The sequence below is a fragment of the Myxocyprinus asiaticus genome, chromosome 22, assembly GCF_019703515.2.
Source record: "Myxocyprinus asiaticus isolate MX2 ecotype Aquarium Trade chromosome 22, UBuf_Myxa_2, whole genome shotgun sequence".
NCBI lineage: Eukaryota > Metazoa > Chordata > Actinopteri > Cypriniformes > Catostomidae > Myxocyprinus > Myxocyprinus asiaticus.
The window spans coordinates 7,696,543-7,713,180 of NC_059365.1; the positions used below are offsets into that span (position 1 = coordinate 7,696,543).

At 36.4% G+C, this 16,638-nt stretch overlaps 2 protein-coding genes across 3 annotated transcripts; both read left to right on the plus strand.

Moving 5' to 3' along the window:
• The first annotated feature begins 5,147 nt into the window (after positions 1–5,147).
• On the plus strand, positions 5,148–12,416 carry LOC127413369 (spondin-2-like). 2 transcript variants are annotated; one of them, XM_051650482.1, is made up of 6 exons: positions 5,148–5,482; positions 6,192–6,442; positions 8,053–8,276; positions 9,022–9,213; positions 10,106–10,289; positions 11,809–12,416. In XM_051650482.1, exons 2-6 carry the CDS (start codon positions 6,217–6,219, stop codon positions 11,985–11,987), a joined length of 1,005 nt encoding a protein of 334 aa, XP_051506442.1. In that variant the 5' UTR covers positions 5,148–5,482; positions 6,192–6,216; the 3' UTR covers positions 11,988–12,416. The 2 variants fall into 2 exon arrangements, with proteins under 2 accessions (XP_051506442.1, XP_051506441.1); XM_051650481.1 differs by having other exon boundaries at positions 5,152–5,482; positions 6,210–6,442.
• Positions 12,417–12,927: 511 nt separating this feature from the next.
• Positions 12,928–15,491, plus strand: LOC127413377 (transmembrane emp24 domain-containing protein 11-like). The gene is made up of 5 exons (XM_051650509.1): positions 12,928–13,146; positions 14,154–14,245; positions 14,351–14,476; positions 14,901–15,047; positions 15,218–15,491. The coding sequence occupies exons 1-5, from the start codon at positions 12,999–13,001 to the stop codon at positions 15,365–15,367; spliced, it is 663 nt and encodes a 220-aa protein (XP_051506469.1). The 5' UTR covers positions 12,928–12,998; the 3' UTR covers positions 15,368–15,491.
• The last annotated feature ends 1,147 nt before the right edge of the window (positions 15,492–16,638 follow it).

Sequence of the window (16,638 nt, forward strand, 5' to 3'; positions counted from 1 at the left end):
AGCCAGGTCTCCTAAGCAATCAAATTGGCCCAGTTGCTAGGGAGGGTAGAGTCATATGGGGTAAACTCCTCGTGGTCGGGCGCATGGTGAGTTGAGCGTGGATGCTGCGGTGGGTGGTGTGAAGCCTCCACACACGCTATGTCTCCATGGCAACGTGCTCAACAAGCCACGTGATAAGATGCGTGGGTTGACGGTCTCAGACGCAGAGGCAACTGGGTCGAGGCAAATCACTACACGACCACGAGGACTTAAAAGCACATTGGGAATTGGGCATTCCAAATTGGGAGAAAAAGGGGAAAAAACAAACCTGTATGACTTTCTGTCGTGGAACACAAAAGGAGACGTTAGGCAGAATGTTAGCCTCAGTCATCACTGAATGGAAAAACATGCAAAGAATGGGTATGGAACAACATGAGGGTGAGTAAATGATGGCAGGATTTTTGGGTGAACTATCCCTTTAAAAGATTTGCAACAATGAATATTCATAAGATGTTAAGAACCTTTTTGAACCCAAAATACCCACAGAATAATTATAATATGCAAGTAATTTGATAACCAAAATATGGCTATAATTTTGCCTCAATAATAAGAGATAGGAAAGAAGCAGTGTATTTACGAAAGCATAAACATACAAGGCATCCTGCTTCTACCAAAACAAATAATGAACTCCAATAAAAGAGTTTAATGCACTTCAGGAAGCCTCAGGCAGCGTTCAGACTTCTCAGATTTTGTATCCACTAAGGATAAAATCACACAGGAGGATGATGGAATCTGTGGCAGATATAAATTGAAGAGCATCCAACTGGAGGATGTGGAGTGACACACAAATAGTGAATAACACTTACGTAATGGTTACACTTTAGTTTCAGATTGGACCAAATTGTTGTTTTCCAATACAATAATGTGATCAGCCAATTCGCAGCAAACTGCATTTGAGCCAGAAGATTTCAGCATTTAAAAAAATGAATTAATACTTAACACATAATGCAGATGTATTTGTCTGCAAACACACTCATACCAAAGACTAAATATCAAGGTTGGCTTTCAAGTTCACTGTAAAATGCCACCAAGCTGGAAAATAAATCTGTCTTAAGGAAGGACCCGGTAACTCATATTCTTTATACCGCCGGTCTATGAGTAGATGACCACACTGGGAAATGTGAATGGGAATAACAGGAAACTTTTACTTTATGGGTCAACAGTCAACCTCTTGTCTTAAAAGAGATAGCCTGTATCAGAATCACCTATCCATATACAGTACATTATTCCAAACCATAGACAGCCAATATAGTGATGATGGATGGTCAACAACTAATGAATTTCATCAATTGACATATTTAGGTTTAATTAAGACTGCCATTGGTTTCTTTGTAAACAAGAAGTTATTTTCATCGTAAATTCAGCAATGCTTCCTAAAGGAATAATTTTTGGAACTCGTGCATGGTTAAGATTTTAACAGCCATGGTTCCATTTTTGCTTTAAACACAGTAGTTTCCAACACAGCCCTGGCTGACATACATATTGCTTCATACTGAAAAGAAATAAACTAAAAAGAAGCCAGTCTTCAGTTAAACCTAAAAGCAGAACAACAAACTTGCTTGAACATCCTGATTGCCTAAAAAAATAATAATAATAAAAAATAGGACTTACAATAATCGAACCATGGTGACATTAACTTTTTTTTTTTTTTTAAGATAACTTTATTACATACAATTTAAAAAAAAATCATTTGTGATACTTCAGATGGTAACAAAACATTTTTGCCCTGTCATGGTATACAACCAGTGTTAACTTTTAGTATTAGTTCTTTATACAAAGAGACATGATGGACTGGATTGATGTCAACTGAACAGTTTACTTGGATCAAGGATACTGCAAGGGCACAATTTTGAAATGTATTTCCTGTAAGTATAAAGTTACCCCTGCTTAGGACTGAACATGCAATTTTGTATTACATTTACATTTTACATTTATTCATTTGGCAGATGCTTTTATCCAAAGCGACTTAGAGTAATAATACAACATAAGCGATTCATCTTAAGGAGACAATTACGAAAAGGGTTGCATTAGCGATCCAAACCTTTGATTGCAGCAAAGATGTATCCAAATGTAAAACCCTTATTAATCAACTACTAATCTAAGTATTAGGGTGGATGTGTCCCACTTAAAGGAATATTCTGGGTTTAACACAAGTTAGGCTCAATCGACTGCATTTGTGGCATAATTTTGCTTATTACAAAAATAAATTTTGACTCGTACCCCCTTTTCTTAAAAAAAAAAAAAAAAAAAGCAAAAATCTGGGTAACGGTGAGGCACTTAAAGTACAATGGAAGTGAATTGGGCCAAATTTGAAGAGCTTAAAGGCAGAAATGTGAAGTTTATAATTTTATAAAAGCACATTAATTCTTCTGTTAAAACTGTTATTAGAGCTGTAAAGTTGTTTAAATCAGCATTTTTACAGTCATTTCAGGGTTTGTGGGTTTATGCTGTACGTCATCATGGCAACAAAAGTTATACTTTTGAAACAATATGTATCCCAATGCACTCTAAGTCCTCGTGGTGGCGTAGTGACTCGCCTCAATCTGGGTGGAGGAGGACGAATCTCAGTTGCCTCCACGTCTGAGACCGTCAATCCGCGCATCTTATAACGTGACTTGTTGAGCACGTTACCGTGGATACATAGCACATGTGGAGGCTTCACACCATCCACCACGGCATCCACGCACAACTCACCACGCACCCCACCGAGAGCGAACCCCTTTATAGCGACCACAAGGAGGTTACCCCATGTGACTCTACCCTCCCTAGCAAATGGGCCAATTTGGTTGCTTAGGAGACCTGGCTGGAGTCACTCAGCACACCCTGGGATTCGAACTCGTGAACTCCAGGGGTGGTAGTCAGCGTGTTTACTCACAGCGTGCTACCCAGGCCCCGTAACAATGTGTATTTTAATGTTTATGGACTGGCCCCCATTCACTTCATAACCTCCTGAGACCCAAGAGTGATTGCTGTGTGCATTTTCCATTTCCCGTTTTGATTTGTAACTAGTACCTAGTACCTAGAGCAAATAGTTTTCCTAAAAATGTATGTCCACATATGTGGACAGCAGGACTAAGTTGTGAAATTTTAAATAATACCAAGCTATAGACAAGTTTTTTTTTTTTTTTTTCAAATGGTTTATTATGTTTCCAGGAGTGTTGGTTATTCATGTTTTTGAGATGTTACAGACATTACAGCTGATTTTCTGTAAAGCTGCTTTGGAACAACGTGTATTGGGAAAAGCACAAATAAAAAACTATACAAATAAAAATTATTTGACTTGATTTGACTTTTATGTTGTTTTTTTCTACTTTGGCAACAAAATCTCAATGTTCTCTCTTTGCACTGTCAAACAAACAAGTGATAGTGCTAAAGCATTTTACCAATCAGAAATTAGCATAATTAATTCTAGCCAGCATCATCCTATCACTGCCAACCATGTTAAAATGATACATTATAAAATCTAAGTACTGATTACCATTGTCCCATGTCTGCCAAATATGTTGAGTGGTTTAAACATCATCTGCAGCCTGAAACTGAACTTTTGATAGGAAGTTTTGATTGAATTCACTTGGCTTCATAGGAAGGATATAGGATGCTCCCCTGCTCCCTATTTAGTGAATGACTAAACCTCCAGTGAGCTGTCAGTCTGCACTAGTCTCAGAACAGTTTGAAAAATACCATATTTTCATCCTAACTTCATATAAAGCCTCTGAAAGCAAATCTAATTTCTCAATGTGAAAATGCACAGTAAATATAGGATTTGTAATGAAAATCTAGTGTTATTGTCCACCATAGTGTACATAGTGTTTAGCAGCGTGGCATTTTGCAATAAATCGCTCAAATGTTAAAAATGGCATATCAGATGAAACTAGAGACTCTTTTAACACACAGGTTTCAATGTAAAAACTTAATTAGGTTTCTTACCAGATGTAGTTTTGTTGGCATTTCTCTCAAAGACAAACTCCGCTGTGATCAGCGCTATGTTGTTTTGTCACATGACTCCGTACGCTGAAAGTTTAACCCTTTACTGACAGCCCAGAGTCCCCTGAACTGAGATCAGTCAGTTGAAATGAAATGAAATTATGCGCTGCATATAGCAAAGCCAAAATACAACGTCCATGCATTTGTACACGGGGTCGCACGAGGATAACCGTGAGGGTCGAGATGAAATTACGTTTTGTGTTAACCAACTTTATGCCACAAATGTTGTCGATTGAGCTTATCTTGTACTGAATCCAGAACATTCCTTTAAGCTTAAAAGCAAGTAAACCAGTTTAGTAAATGGTTTAAATCACATTTTCACAAAATATGTTAGCAATATTTAAAATACTAATACTAGGGATACTCTTGCCTTACAAAATGTCAGAACCGCTGGATTGATGGCAAAGTTCAATGTGGAATATGAAGTGTTTCTGTAAATTAGTAGAAAGTAACTGTGATCATCTGTGCTTTCACTGATCTATGTCACAAGTGTACTTTCTGAAATGGTAAAAACATTAGAGCTGTTTGAGAACTAGATCTTCAGAGTTTTGCAATTGATGACTTAATTGCCAGGACCTCTTTGCTAAGATCCCCTTGTGTATTTATTACTTCCTTTGAGTTACTGTTAAATTAATCCATTCGTGTGATCGATTCAAGTTCGTTTTAACACACCTAGATGACTCTTTCTGTTTCTATTAATATTTCCGTTAGTCCATTGTGATCGCATGGAGTGACATGTGAGACAACTCGAATGAACAATGAGGGATGCTTGACAGAAACTGACCCCAGATTGAGACAGACATACAACATCTGTCAAACACATTAAATGCTGCAATCTAGTTGGGCCAGAGCCCAATTTACAACAGAGGAATATTAAAAACGATTAAAGCGAGCTCTCAGAAATGGAACTGGCTTTGCAGAAAACCACATCCAAACATCTCACAGCAAATAAAGTGTCAAGAAACTGGAGAAAATTTGAGAAGGCGATGGGCAAAACGTGAGCATGTGGAAGCAATTATCGGCTGCAGGCGGGATCTGTTAAGTGCCTCTACATTGCCGAGCAACCAGCCAAGTCTGTTTCCACAATCAGCCAACCAATCCCATAATACTACCTCCTCATCTGACTGCAAAACCCCAGGAGCTGCATAGTGCTGCTGTCTCTATGGAATTCTGTTTGAAAAAAAAAGAAGTGCATCCTGATTCAAACTATGACTTGTTTGCAGACACATATGGGGAAATCCCACACGGAGTTGTAATGTGGAGTGTGAAGAGCTCGGCTCTACAGAACATCTGGGAGGGGTCAGGAGGTTATTGAGATTGTTAGACTGTAGGGATCGGTGGAAACACATAAATAGCTGGAAGACGCTCAGTAATCTCGCAGTCTTTCTCTGAATGCCCCGGAACAGGTGACCTCCACTCAACTCTTCTGCAGAAAACTTGATCTGGCTCTGCAAACCCAGTAAGTTTAATAAACATTTAAATTCAACTGCATTTTTAGAGTATGTGCTTTTTAAAGGGGAACAGTTTTATTTTACATGAATACAAGGAGAAAAGTATACTCCATGAATTAATAAATGAAATATTTTATTTATTAATGTCTAAATAAATTATAATAGTTATAATGGGTACTTGGGGCATTAAATTAGATAAAGCATGTTTTAAAAAGACTGAATTGATTTTTTTTTTTTGATATTGTATCGCTGAACCACTTTATGCTTCATTTTATGCATAGTAAATGAATGACTACATGAGTGATAGTGTAAATATGTTAATGTATAAATTAATTATAATAATTATAATGGGACATGGAATTGGATAATGCATGTAAGATGGGGGTTAAATTGATTTTATTTATTTATTTTTAATATTCTAAGGGTGTCAGGTCGTAACTCAACCAATTTGAACTAGTTACCATTTTATGCTGAATAAGCCATATAACAGAGCCAGGAAACAGTGGGAGGGAATTTAGTTATCTCGACCTAAATTCCTTCCACATTAGTCAGTGCATAACACAGTTATACTAAATCAAAACACATACAGTGAGAGGCTATGTAAAATGCTCGAACACTAACGTTTTAACTTTGTGACTAAGTTCGCAATAAAAGGAGCGGTTGAAAATGTCTTAACCTGGTTTAGGCAGGTACTTACATGTCTCCTTTATTAAATAGTTCAGTGTTCCCTCACAGAACCAGCATGGAAAAGATTCAATCGCTCGGTGTGAACTGCTGGCTGCAGTGGCTCACACTGACACTGGGCCTGCTGTGTGGAATCCCAGCCATGCCGGTGGATGTGGACCGTGTGTGTATGGCGCCGTCTACAGCCAAGTACAGACTGACATTTACCGGCAAGTGGAGTCAGACTGCCTTCCCCAAGCATTACCCCCTGTATAGGCCACCTGCTCAGTGGTCCCCCATTATTGGTGAGTGGGTTCGTTTTCTACCTGCTTCAAAAAAGTTTAAATTAGTCTAGACTGGTTTGCTAGTCTACCATCCGGGTCAGGATGGTCTGTTGCCTGGTCTTAGAGGGGTTTTGGGAACTTTCCAGCTACAGACCAACTAGACCAGACAAGGAGACCAACTAAAACCTAATAAGACCAGCGTAGACCAGCTAAGACCAGCAAACCAGCTTGTTTAAATGTGTTTCAGCAGGGCTATCAGTAAGATCAGTGGTGTAGAAACCATTATAACTTGTGGAAACTTTGCGGGTCTTTTTGAAATTTCGTCCTCGTCATATGGCAACCTGGTCTCATAGAATCACGTTATCACCTATAATTTTGCAAAATTAATTTTACGTGGCTCGGTGTACATTTCACGCCAGTTTCCTGGTTAAATAAACACTAGAGGCGCTACAACCAGTGTTGGGTAAGTTACTTAAAAACAGTAATCCACTACAAATTACTAATTATCTAGAATTGTAATCAGATTACTTAATTGAAAAGTAATCACATTACTAATTACTTTACTTTTACATTACTTTCTAAAACTCTTTTCCGCTCAACAAATTCAAAATATTATCTCGGTTTCTTTCTTGTTCACAAGTCATACACACAAGCATCTCACATTTCTACTTCACACAGACTCGTTACGGGGCCATAATTAATGTATTGTACATAAATAATATATTAGAAATAAGCATTATTCCCAAAAATCTTCTTATTTTAATAATCTGACAAAGCAAGAAATCCATGTTTAAATGACATTTGAAATAATCGCTTTATTCTCTGCTTTTGACGTCAAATCGTGAAGATGCATATGCACAACACGTACACATATTGGATATGCCAGTAAGAATGCCGGTAAAGGTGTTTACATGAAACGCGTAATGGGCAAAAATCTATCTGTGTTGATCGGTTTATTTTTACGCTGTTTGTGATCTTACACCGATAAAGGAAAGCCGTTTATTGTGTTTACATGACCATACACATTGTCGGCTTATTAAGCTTAATTGATGTAAGAACGTGCATGTAAATGCACTCATTGACTTTTATTTACTTTCACACAAATCACGAGCAAAATGGCAGATTATCCGTTCATAAACACTTACTTTTCACCCAGTTCCTCACATAATTCTGTCTTATGACATCAAAACACTTTTACTATAGCACATTAGTTACAAGGCCAAACATTTTAACGTTTGCATTACATAACCAACTCTGTTTACAAGCTCATCCATTGGTCAGATATAAAGACAGCCCTGCCCCAAACCCACGGCATTGGTTGAGCCAGTGTTGTTGCTATGCTGGTTGGGATTGCAATGAGCAAATGAGCAAAGTTTTGAAAGCACCACAGAGACAGTGTTACACTTTCCGGGCTAATCAGCATATAAATGGCTCACTTATAGTTGACTCTGCATATTAAACTGGGATAGGAGGAAGTATTACACACATCACCTCTAATGTGTTCCCACAACCTTTCAAATCATCCCTACGCCCAAGCAAGACAACAATGGCAGTTAAATTGCTTGATATTTTCTGAAAACGGAAGAAGCACATATTGAAAACTATTGATAGTAGTGTTTTTTACATTTAAGGAGTAACTCACAGCACAGACTATCACATCTGGGAAAGGAGCGAATACGCCAGTAACGGGGTGAGAGAGTTCTCTGAGAGAGGAGAGGCTTGGACTCTGATAAAGGAGGTGGAGGCGGCTGGGGAACGCATCCAGAGTGTCTATGGCCTCTTCTCAACACCACCTGTGGTTGGAGGAACCGGCCAAGCAACCACAGAATTTGAGGTCTATGCACGGCACTCCTTAGTAAGTAGACTGTGCACTGCAATAGGATAAGTGTGAACCTCTCTTCAGCACAAAGCACATGCCACTGTAATGCACATTACAAGTCAAAAGTTTGGACACACCCACACATTTTTTATTATTACAATTGCTACATTTACACATGGAAAACTACTAAAGTGATCAAAACTATTAAACAGTATGGTAATTATGTAGTGACCAACAAAATAATCTTATGTTATAGCATCTGCAAAGCAGCCACTCTTTGTCTAGATTACAGCTCTGCACACTCTGGACATTCTCTAAACTATCTTCATGAGGTGCTGAAATGCTTTTCAGACAGTAATGAAGGAGTTCACATGTTGACTGCTTTTCCTTCACTATCTAGTCCAACTCATCCATTAAAAATAAAACAAACAAAAACATTTAATAAAACTTTAGAAATGTGTATTAATGTTAAGCATTTAAGCATTAGCCTTTAGAGCAAAACATTTTTAAGATCATGAGAAACATTAATCAATTCCAAATGTTTTACATATAAAAACTACATATGTTTTCAATCAGAAGTTATAAACACTTCCATACTCTTGCCAAAGCATTCTTTTGGAACTTGCACTCTGCATTGCGAATCCTTCATTGGTCTCTGAGGCATTGCTTATGAAATACTATAGAGAGAATTGTAAATAAAGCTTTTCAAATGAAAATGAATGGGCAATCTAAAATCACAAATATAGTTTGCAGTTCAACCAAACTCATGCTTATTTTGCAGCTGTCCTTCATTGTTCGCATTGTGCCAAGTCCAGACTGGTTTGTTGGAGTAGACAGTCTGAACTTGTGTGAAGGAGATCACTGGAAGGAGAACATCAGCTTGGATCTCTATCCCTATGATGCGGGCACAGACAGTGGTTTCACCTTTTCCTCACCTAATTTTGAGACCATTCCTCAAGACAAGGTCACCCAGGTAATGTCTAAAAGCAGACAACTGTAAAAGCTTCGATGAATATACAGTGTGGTCCAAAAGTCTGAGACTACATTGAATATCTGGAATTTTTTCATTTTAACCTGGAATTAAAAAAAGTTTAAGATTTGTTAAGTTATAACATAAGTTATGATGTAAAATGAATAATAAATATTTGGGATTCTGCACTTTTTCTAGGGCACTAATCAAAGTGAAGAAAAGTCATTGTTGTAGCCAGTTTTGGGTGTAATCCAATTACAAAGTAACCAGTTACTGTAATGTAATTACTTTATTGTAAAAAAGTAGTGTAATGCATTACATTTTAAATTCTTATAATCAGATTACAGTAATTTACTTTAAAGAACATTATAGGGTTATGCTTATTTCTAATATATTATTTATGTAGAATACATGAATTATGGGCCCATAATGAGTCATTGTGAAGGAGAAATGTGAGGTGCTTGTGTGTAACAATGAACAAGGAAGAAATATTGACGTTATTTTGAATTTGTTGAGCGGAAAAGTGTTTTAGAAAATAACTAGTAAAGTAATTAGTAATGTGATTACTTTTTCAATGAAGTAATTAGTAAAGAAATATGATTTCAAATTTAGAGAAATAATGAGTCATTTGTAGTGGATTACTATTATTAAGTAACTTACCCGACACTTGTTGTAGCGCCTCTGTGTTTATTTCACCAGGAAGCTTCCGCGATACGTACAACGACCTGCATAAAAAACATTTAGCAAACATGTAGGTAACGTGATTTGATGAGACCAGCTAACATGTATCGTCAGGTTTTACACGAACTTGTGGAATCCATGCCAGCTCGAGAGTCGACTAATGTAACCGATGGAGCTCATGAATGTTTTGACAGATCCATCTTTTCCTCTCTAGATAACCTCATCATTCCCAAGCCACCCTGCAAATTCCTTCTACTATCCCAGACTGAAGCATCTCCCCCCAATTGCCAAGGTCCTCCTAACTAAGATCAAGAACAACCAGATCTTCAACTTACCGATTCAACCAACGCAATCCAACCAGATTCCAACTGGGAATGAAATAGATGAGTCTCTTATAAGTAAGCTTTGGAAATTTGCAATATGAATTGTAATACAATTGTTGTCAAACATGTAGGCTCAGTGAAATCTCAAGGGTCCTTCGCTCATGGAAAACCAGAAATTATAAGGGAATATTTTAAAGCAATAGTTCACGCAAAAATGAAAATTCACTCATCATTTACTCCCCCTCATGCCATCCCAGATGTTTATCACTGAATTTTAGAATAATATTTCAGCTCTGTAGGTCCTCACAATCCAAGTGAATGGTGGCCAGAACTTTAAAGCTCCAAAAACCACATAGAGGCAGCAGAAAAGTAATCCATAATACTTAAGTGGCTAAATCTATATCTTCAGAAGCAATATGACAGGTGTGGGTGAGAAACAGATCAATATTTAAGTCCTTTTTACTATAAATGATCATCCCTGCCCAGTAGGTGGCAATATGCACAAAGAATGCAAATCATCAAGAAGAATGTGTAAGTAAAAGTGAAACTGGAGATTTATAGAAAAAAGGACTTAAATATTGATTTGTTTCTCACCTACACCTATCATATCACTTCTGAAAACATGGATTTAAACACTGGAGTTGTATGGGTTACTTTTAAGCTGCCTTTATATACTTTTTGAACCTTCAAAGTTCTGGTTACCATTCACTTGCATTGTATGGACGTACAGAGCTGAGATATTCTTCTACAAATCTTCGTTTGTGTCCTGTAGAAAAAAGAAACACATTTTCATTTTTGGATGAACTATCCCTTTAAATTGTGATTTCCAGGCCTGGAAAAGGCATGTAAATTATTGAAATATTTAAAAATCATAGGAACATTATGGTATTAGGGATCACTGGAAAAATAGGGATCACTGGAAAATCATGGAAATTCATGATTCCAAAATACAAAACATTCTTATGCAAAAAATAAGAGACCACATAGGCTACTTGCTTTTGAATCTTATAAGCATGTGCGTGATCTCAAGGAAACAAGGGCGTGCAGAGAGGTTTATCCATTCCCATGGTAACCACAACAACAAACTGCAAACAAGATAATGAGAGCCAACCCATTTAAAAGTTTTCTGCCACTCAGCACTCAGGAAGTGTTTGTCATGGAAGTGAAATGTGTGCTTTAATTCCATCCTTCTGTTTTACTGGTTTACTAGTCCCCAATCTGTGTTACATATCAACCTTTTACAAAGTTAGGATTTCTGGAAGGCTTCAGCGAATGCGATCTTTAGTCAAGTTCAATATGAGGAACAACAATTCGTGCATAGTATAAGGGAAACTTAAAGATTTTGCTGTTGTGGCATAAAGTTAATTAAAATTATAGTAACACTATACTTAAGATGAAAAGGCTTTGGTCATATAAAACAACTCAAATAGCGTTTAGGCTACTTTTCATTTAATGAAACTTTACAAATACTTTAAATGCAACAATATCTACATATAACCAGCGTTGTTATTCATTTTTGGGGGAACTATGCATTTAATAAGTATAATACTTTTTATTATGATTCATTCCCTACTTCTATTTATTTATCCTACAGATACCCCTCTGGACTGTGAGGTGTCCGTCTGGTCACCTTGGGGCCTTTGTAAGGGTCAGTGTGGTGAGAAGGGGGTTAAACACAGAACTCGCTATATTCATATGCATCCTGCAAACAATGGGGCTGCCTGCCCTTCCCTAGAGGAAAAAAAGCTCTGTATCCCTGATAACTGTGTGTGAATATAAAGGACATTCAAAATCTCCTCATCAAAATCCACCTGGCAGAATCCACTGGATAACAGACACAAAATGAGACTTTTTATCTGGAAAAACTGGTATCTCTGAGGTCATGTTGTAGTCTCGGTGAGTTAAAGCTGTAGTGTGTCATTTTTTTGTGTCACCAAATGAAATGGCATTTCCTGAACACTCCTCTCATCTTTTTCATGGTTGGTCAAACAGATATTCCAACCCCAAACTTACGCCATTGGTTGAGCCAGTGTTTAAGGAGTCTGGTGCTATCTGGTGGAAAAACACACCAGTGACATTATCAGGCTAAATAGTTGTTCTTGTCCAAATTTGTTGTTTCAGTGGATGATATCTGTACATTAAATGCATATATTATGTATATAAAAGTTGTAAATACAAATAAATAAACTTTTTTTAAATAGACATGTTTGTGTGAAAAACAAAAGCATTTTTTCTCAATGTAAAAACAAAACAACATATTAAATAATGTAAGTACATTGTCAAAGTATTAAGCCACACAAGCAAACTATAAAATGAAGTGACATCTGCAATCAAATTATTCTAAACATTTTCTAGCCATTTTTATTTATTTTTTTATTTTTCTTTTAACCAACTTGTCATTCCCAATTTAATTTGTAGTGGATGTATAAAAGGAGTTTAGATCAAGTTGTCTAATGCATTGACATTCAAACATTTCTAAGTGATACTTTTTGGGGCCACATATTGTAAACTGTTTCCAAACCATTTCACTTTTATTATCCATCTAACCTCAGTACTAGTCATCTTAATGAAGCCAAGCAGTCAATAGGTCAACTATTTCATTATCTTTTTAAACATATTTCAGTTCCAACCTGATCTTACCTTTTACCTTGTTTAAACATGGCTCTATAGAAACAGCAGGTGCATATTTCTCACACTAAGCTTTCTGCTTACACAAAGCTCTACTACTTTCTTTTGCTAACGGTTAATGTTATTTGTGGCCTACATTTGTTACCAACATTTAAAATGAACTGGGTTACAGCAATGAATTTACGGCTGTTTTGTCCGTTGCTAGTGTATTTTGTCGTTTTGGCTCCGGCAATGTATTTTGATTTGGGAGAACAGGAGGAAAAATGTATCATTGAGGAGATTCCAGAGGACACACTGGTGACAGGTAAGGCTGAATGCTGTAGACAGTATCTGACCGATACAATATAGTGCATATTTGCTTCATTACATTAACTGACACTATACCTCATAATTTTTCTAAATAAAGTCAAATACTGAGCAGTAACAGGAGAAATGTTCCTGTCAACTACTGATGCAGTTCAACAGGCAATGTAATATTACACACTTTCTTCAGTTATAATTTTATAATAATTATCTATACATATGTTATTTTAAGACCAGTTTCATAAAGCTTCAAAGTGTACTTTCTATGCATATGTAAAACATTTGTTGTTGGCTTAACATGCTTGTGCACTGTTGCTCTGAAGACTTTTAGTCCTCATATGGAGACCCTTCTGTTAGAATAAATGAGTACATGCTGTCCAAACATCAAGATAAATGTTGGAAACAAACATCTGCATGTTACCATCTGGAATGTACTTAATCTTAGATAAATTATCTGATATATAGATAATGGCCTTAAATATAACAACTTGGCAATCATAGTTCAGAGGCAATACCATGACAGTGGTACATAATAGTATTCATTTAACTTTAATTTCCATTGCGTATGCAAAATGTAGAACATTCCCATTAAATATCATTATTATAAATGAATTAAAACCATGGAAATGTGTCGACAGAACTAAAAGCAGTTGGAAAAGTAGGTGAAATATGAGTTTTTCCAGTTGGTCAGAGGTGATGACACTACCCCTCATAACATTCAACACATGTTAGGGGAAAAAAATCACTAAAAAAATAAATAAAACTAAGCCTTAAATAATGATTCCAGAATTTTAACTTTGTCAGGTCACATGTGCAACATTTAAATGATTAATGCTAATTTATGTTTAATTGCTGATGACAACATGAGGGAAAATATCAGATGTGGCATTATATTGACTCCTTTATCTAGGGAATTCAGCTTTATGGGTAATGGAGCACCCACTGTAGGCAGGGTCCTGTACTGCACATAAAAATATGGTAATAAGCTCTTTTGCTTTCTCTCTTCAGGTTTCTTCCGGGTAGAGTATTGGGATGAAAATAAGAAGGCCAATACCCCACACCTTGGTTTAACTGTCACTGTGAGAGATCCACAGCATTCGGTCTGAAGAATTAATCTCTTCCTGTACTCATGACATAACTTAATATTATATTTGTTAACTATCACCATCTGGGATAACATCTCCTATTTGTGTTGTTATATGCAGGTAATCTTGTTAAAACGCTTTGGGAGATATGGAAAATTTACCTTTACGTCCCATGCTTCGGGTCAGCATTTCTTATGTATGAAATCCAATTCAACCAGATTCTCTGTGTTTGCTGGTGATAGTTTGGTGAGTTCAGAGATTCTGCGAACCAGACATTGAATTGACAGGAATAGTTAATCAAAAATGCAAACCTGTATGACTTTCTTTTTTCCATGGAACACAAAGGGAAAAACTGCATCGATCATATGGCTTCAGAAGACTTGGAATATAGTGCACAAGTCATATGGACTTCTTTTATGATAAATGCATAGTGGTCATTTTGGAGCTTGACAGCCCGAGTCCCCATTTACATTCATTATATGGAAAAAAGTGGTCAGTACATTCTTCAACATTTCTCCTTTTGTGTTCCACAGAAGAAAAAGAAGTAATATGGGTTTGGAATGACATGAGTGTGAATAAATAATGGCAGAATTTTCATTTTGAGTAAACTAGTTCTTTAACATGTTTGAATGTGTGATACAGGGTTTATTTCATTTATTTTTGTGCACAGAAAGTGCATTTAGATGTCCAAATGGGTGAGCATACCATTGATCCTAGTGCTGCCAAAGCAAAAGACACTATGAAAGCAATGGAGTACAACCTGCAACATCTCATTGACCAGATCCGGTACATTAGCAGGCAGCAAGACTTCCAGAGGGTAAGCAAACACAGGCAGTAAGTGACTGACAACAAATTGTTACCATATTAATTGCTGGCCAAAACTGGAACAAGAACCAGACCAAGTCTCATCTGCCCATGCTTTCTGATGTGTTTTTACTCTCGGGTAATTATGTGTAATTTGTATTGGTTTATTTTTACTGTAACCAGGAACGTGAGGAGACGTTTCGCCAAATGAGCGAGGAAACAAATGGAAATGTTTTGTGGTGGGCCATTATTCAGACATCAATACTGCTCTCTGTTGGATTCTGGCAAATGAAAAGCCTCAAAGACTTTCTCATTGAAAAGAAGTTGGTTTAGTTTTATGAATTTATGTCTGCATGTACTGTATGCAATCTTGTTTGAAACATTTGAAAAATACATGTGTGCAAATGACCAGATAGTTCAACCAAAATTGAAAATTCTCCCATCATTTACTCACCCTCATGCCATCCAGGATGTGTATGACTTTCTGTCTTCTGCTGAACATAAACAAAGATTTTTAGAAGAATATCTCAGCTCTGTAGGCCCATACAATGCAAGTCAACAGGGTCCAAAACTTTTAAGCTCAAAAAAGCACATAAATGCAGCATACAAGTAATCCATTCGACTCTACTGGTTAAATTCATGTCTTCAGAAACAATATGATAGCTGTGGGTGAGAAACAAATACATTTTTAAGTCCTTTTTTAATATAAATTTTCCTCCCTGCCCAGGAGGTGGCGATATACACGAATAATGTGAATTGCCAAAAACAAAAGAAGAAGAACTCTTAGGAGAGAAGAGAAAGTGGAGATTTATAGGAAAAATAAGAACTTAAAATGTATCTTTCTCACCCAGACCTATCACATCGCTACTGAAGACTTGTAGTTAACCATTGTATGGAGTCTTATGAATGACTTTTATGTTTCTTTTATATGCTTTTTGAGCTTCAACGTTTTGGACCTTGCTGACTTACATTGTATGAGCCTACAGAGCTGAGATATTCTTCTAAAAATCTTTGCTTATGTTCAACAGAAGACAGTAAGTCATACACGTCTGGGATGGCATGAGAGTGAGTAAATGATGAGATAATTTTCCTTTTTGGGTGAACTATACCTTTAAGGGTTAACTATCGTTTCACTCTGCAATGAGCCTATTTCATAACTGGACTGGTTTCAATAAATTCATAAAATTCCTTCTTGTTGTGTTTTCTTCTGCTCTACACCATGCTTTCGAAAAACTCACTCATTTCATTTCTTTAAGATTACATTTTCCATCATAGTCACAACAAAAACAACAAAGACTTCTAACTAATTAATTTGAACTAATTTAATTTCCCTTTGGTAATAAGGTAAAATAAATGATAGTAATCATACAGTAGTTCTGGCAAAAATACAACAGTACAATTACTGTCACTATATACTGTAGCAAATCAAAATAAGTAATTAAATAAAATGACAGACATTCTGAAAGCGTTTTACATCCCATACAGTAGTATTCAGATTACAGTTATACTTATAACTATATAATCTATATTTTACTATATAATTATGGTTATATATAGTTATATAACTATAGTTTTGGAGGTAACCATAGTTATATGTTCTTATA

Coding starts and splice junctions, on each gene's coding strand:
- LOC127413377 (XM_051650509.1), top strand. CDS start 12,999: ATGAACTGGGTTACAGCAATGAATTTACGGCTGTTTTGTCCGTTGCTA. Junction 14,246..14,350: donor TGAGAGATCCACAGCATTCG/GTCTGAAGAATT, acceptor TGTTATATGCAG/GTAATCTTGTTAAAACGCTT. Junction 15,048..15,217: donor GGCAGCAAGACTTCCAGAGG/GTAAGCAAACAC, acceptor TACTGTAACCAG/GAACGTGAGGAGACGTTTCG.
- LOC127413369 (XM_051650482.1), top strand. CDS start 6,217: ATGGAAAAGATTCAATCGCTCGGTGTGAACTGCTGGCTGCAGTGGCTC. Junction 6,443..8,052: donor TCAGTGGTCCCCCATTATTG/GTGAGTGGGTTC, acceptor TTTACATTTAAG/GAGTAACTCACAGCACAGAC. Junction 8,277..9,021: donor TCTATGCACGGCACTCCTTA/GTAAGTAGACTG, acceptor CTTATTTTGCAG/CTGTCCTTCATTGTTCGCAT.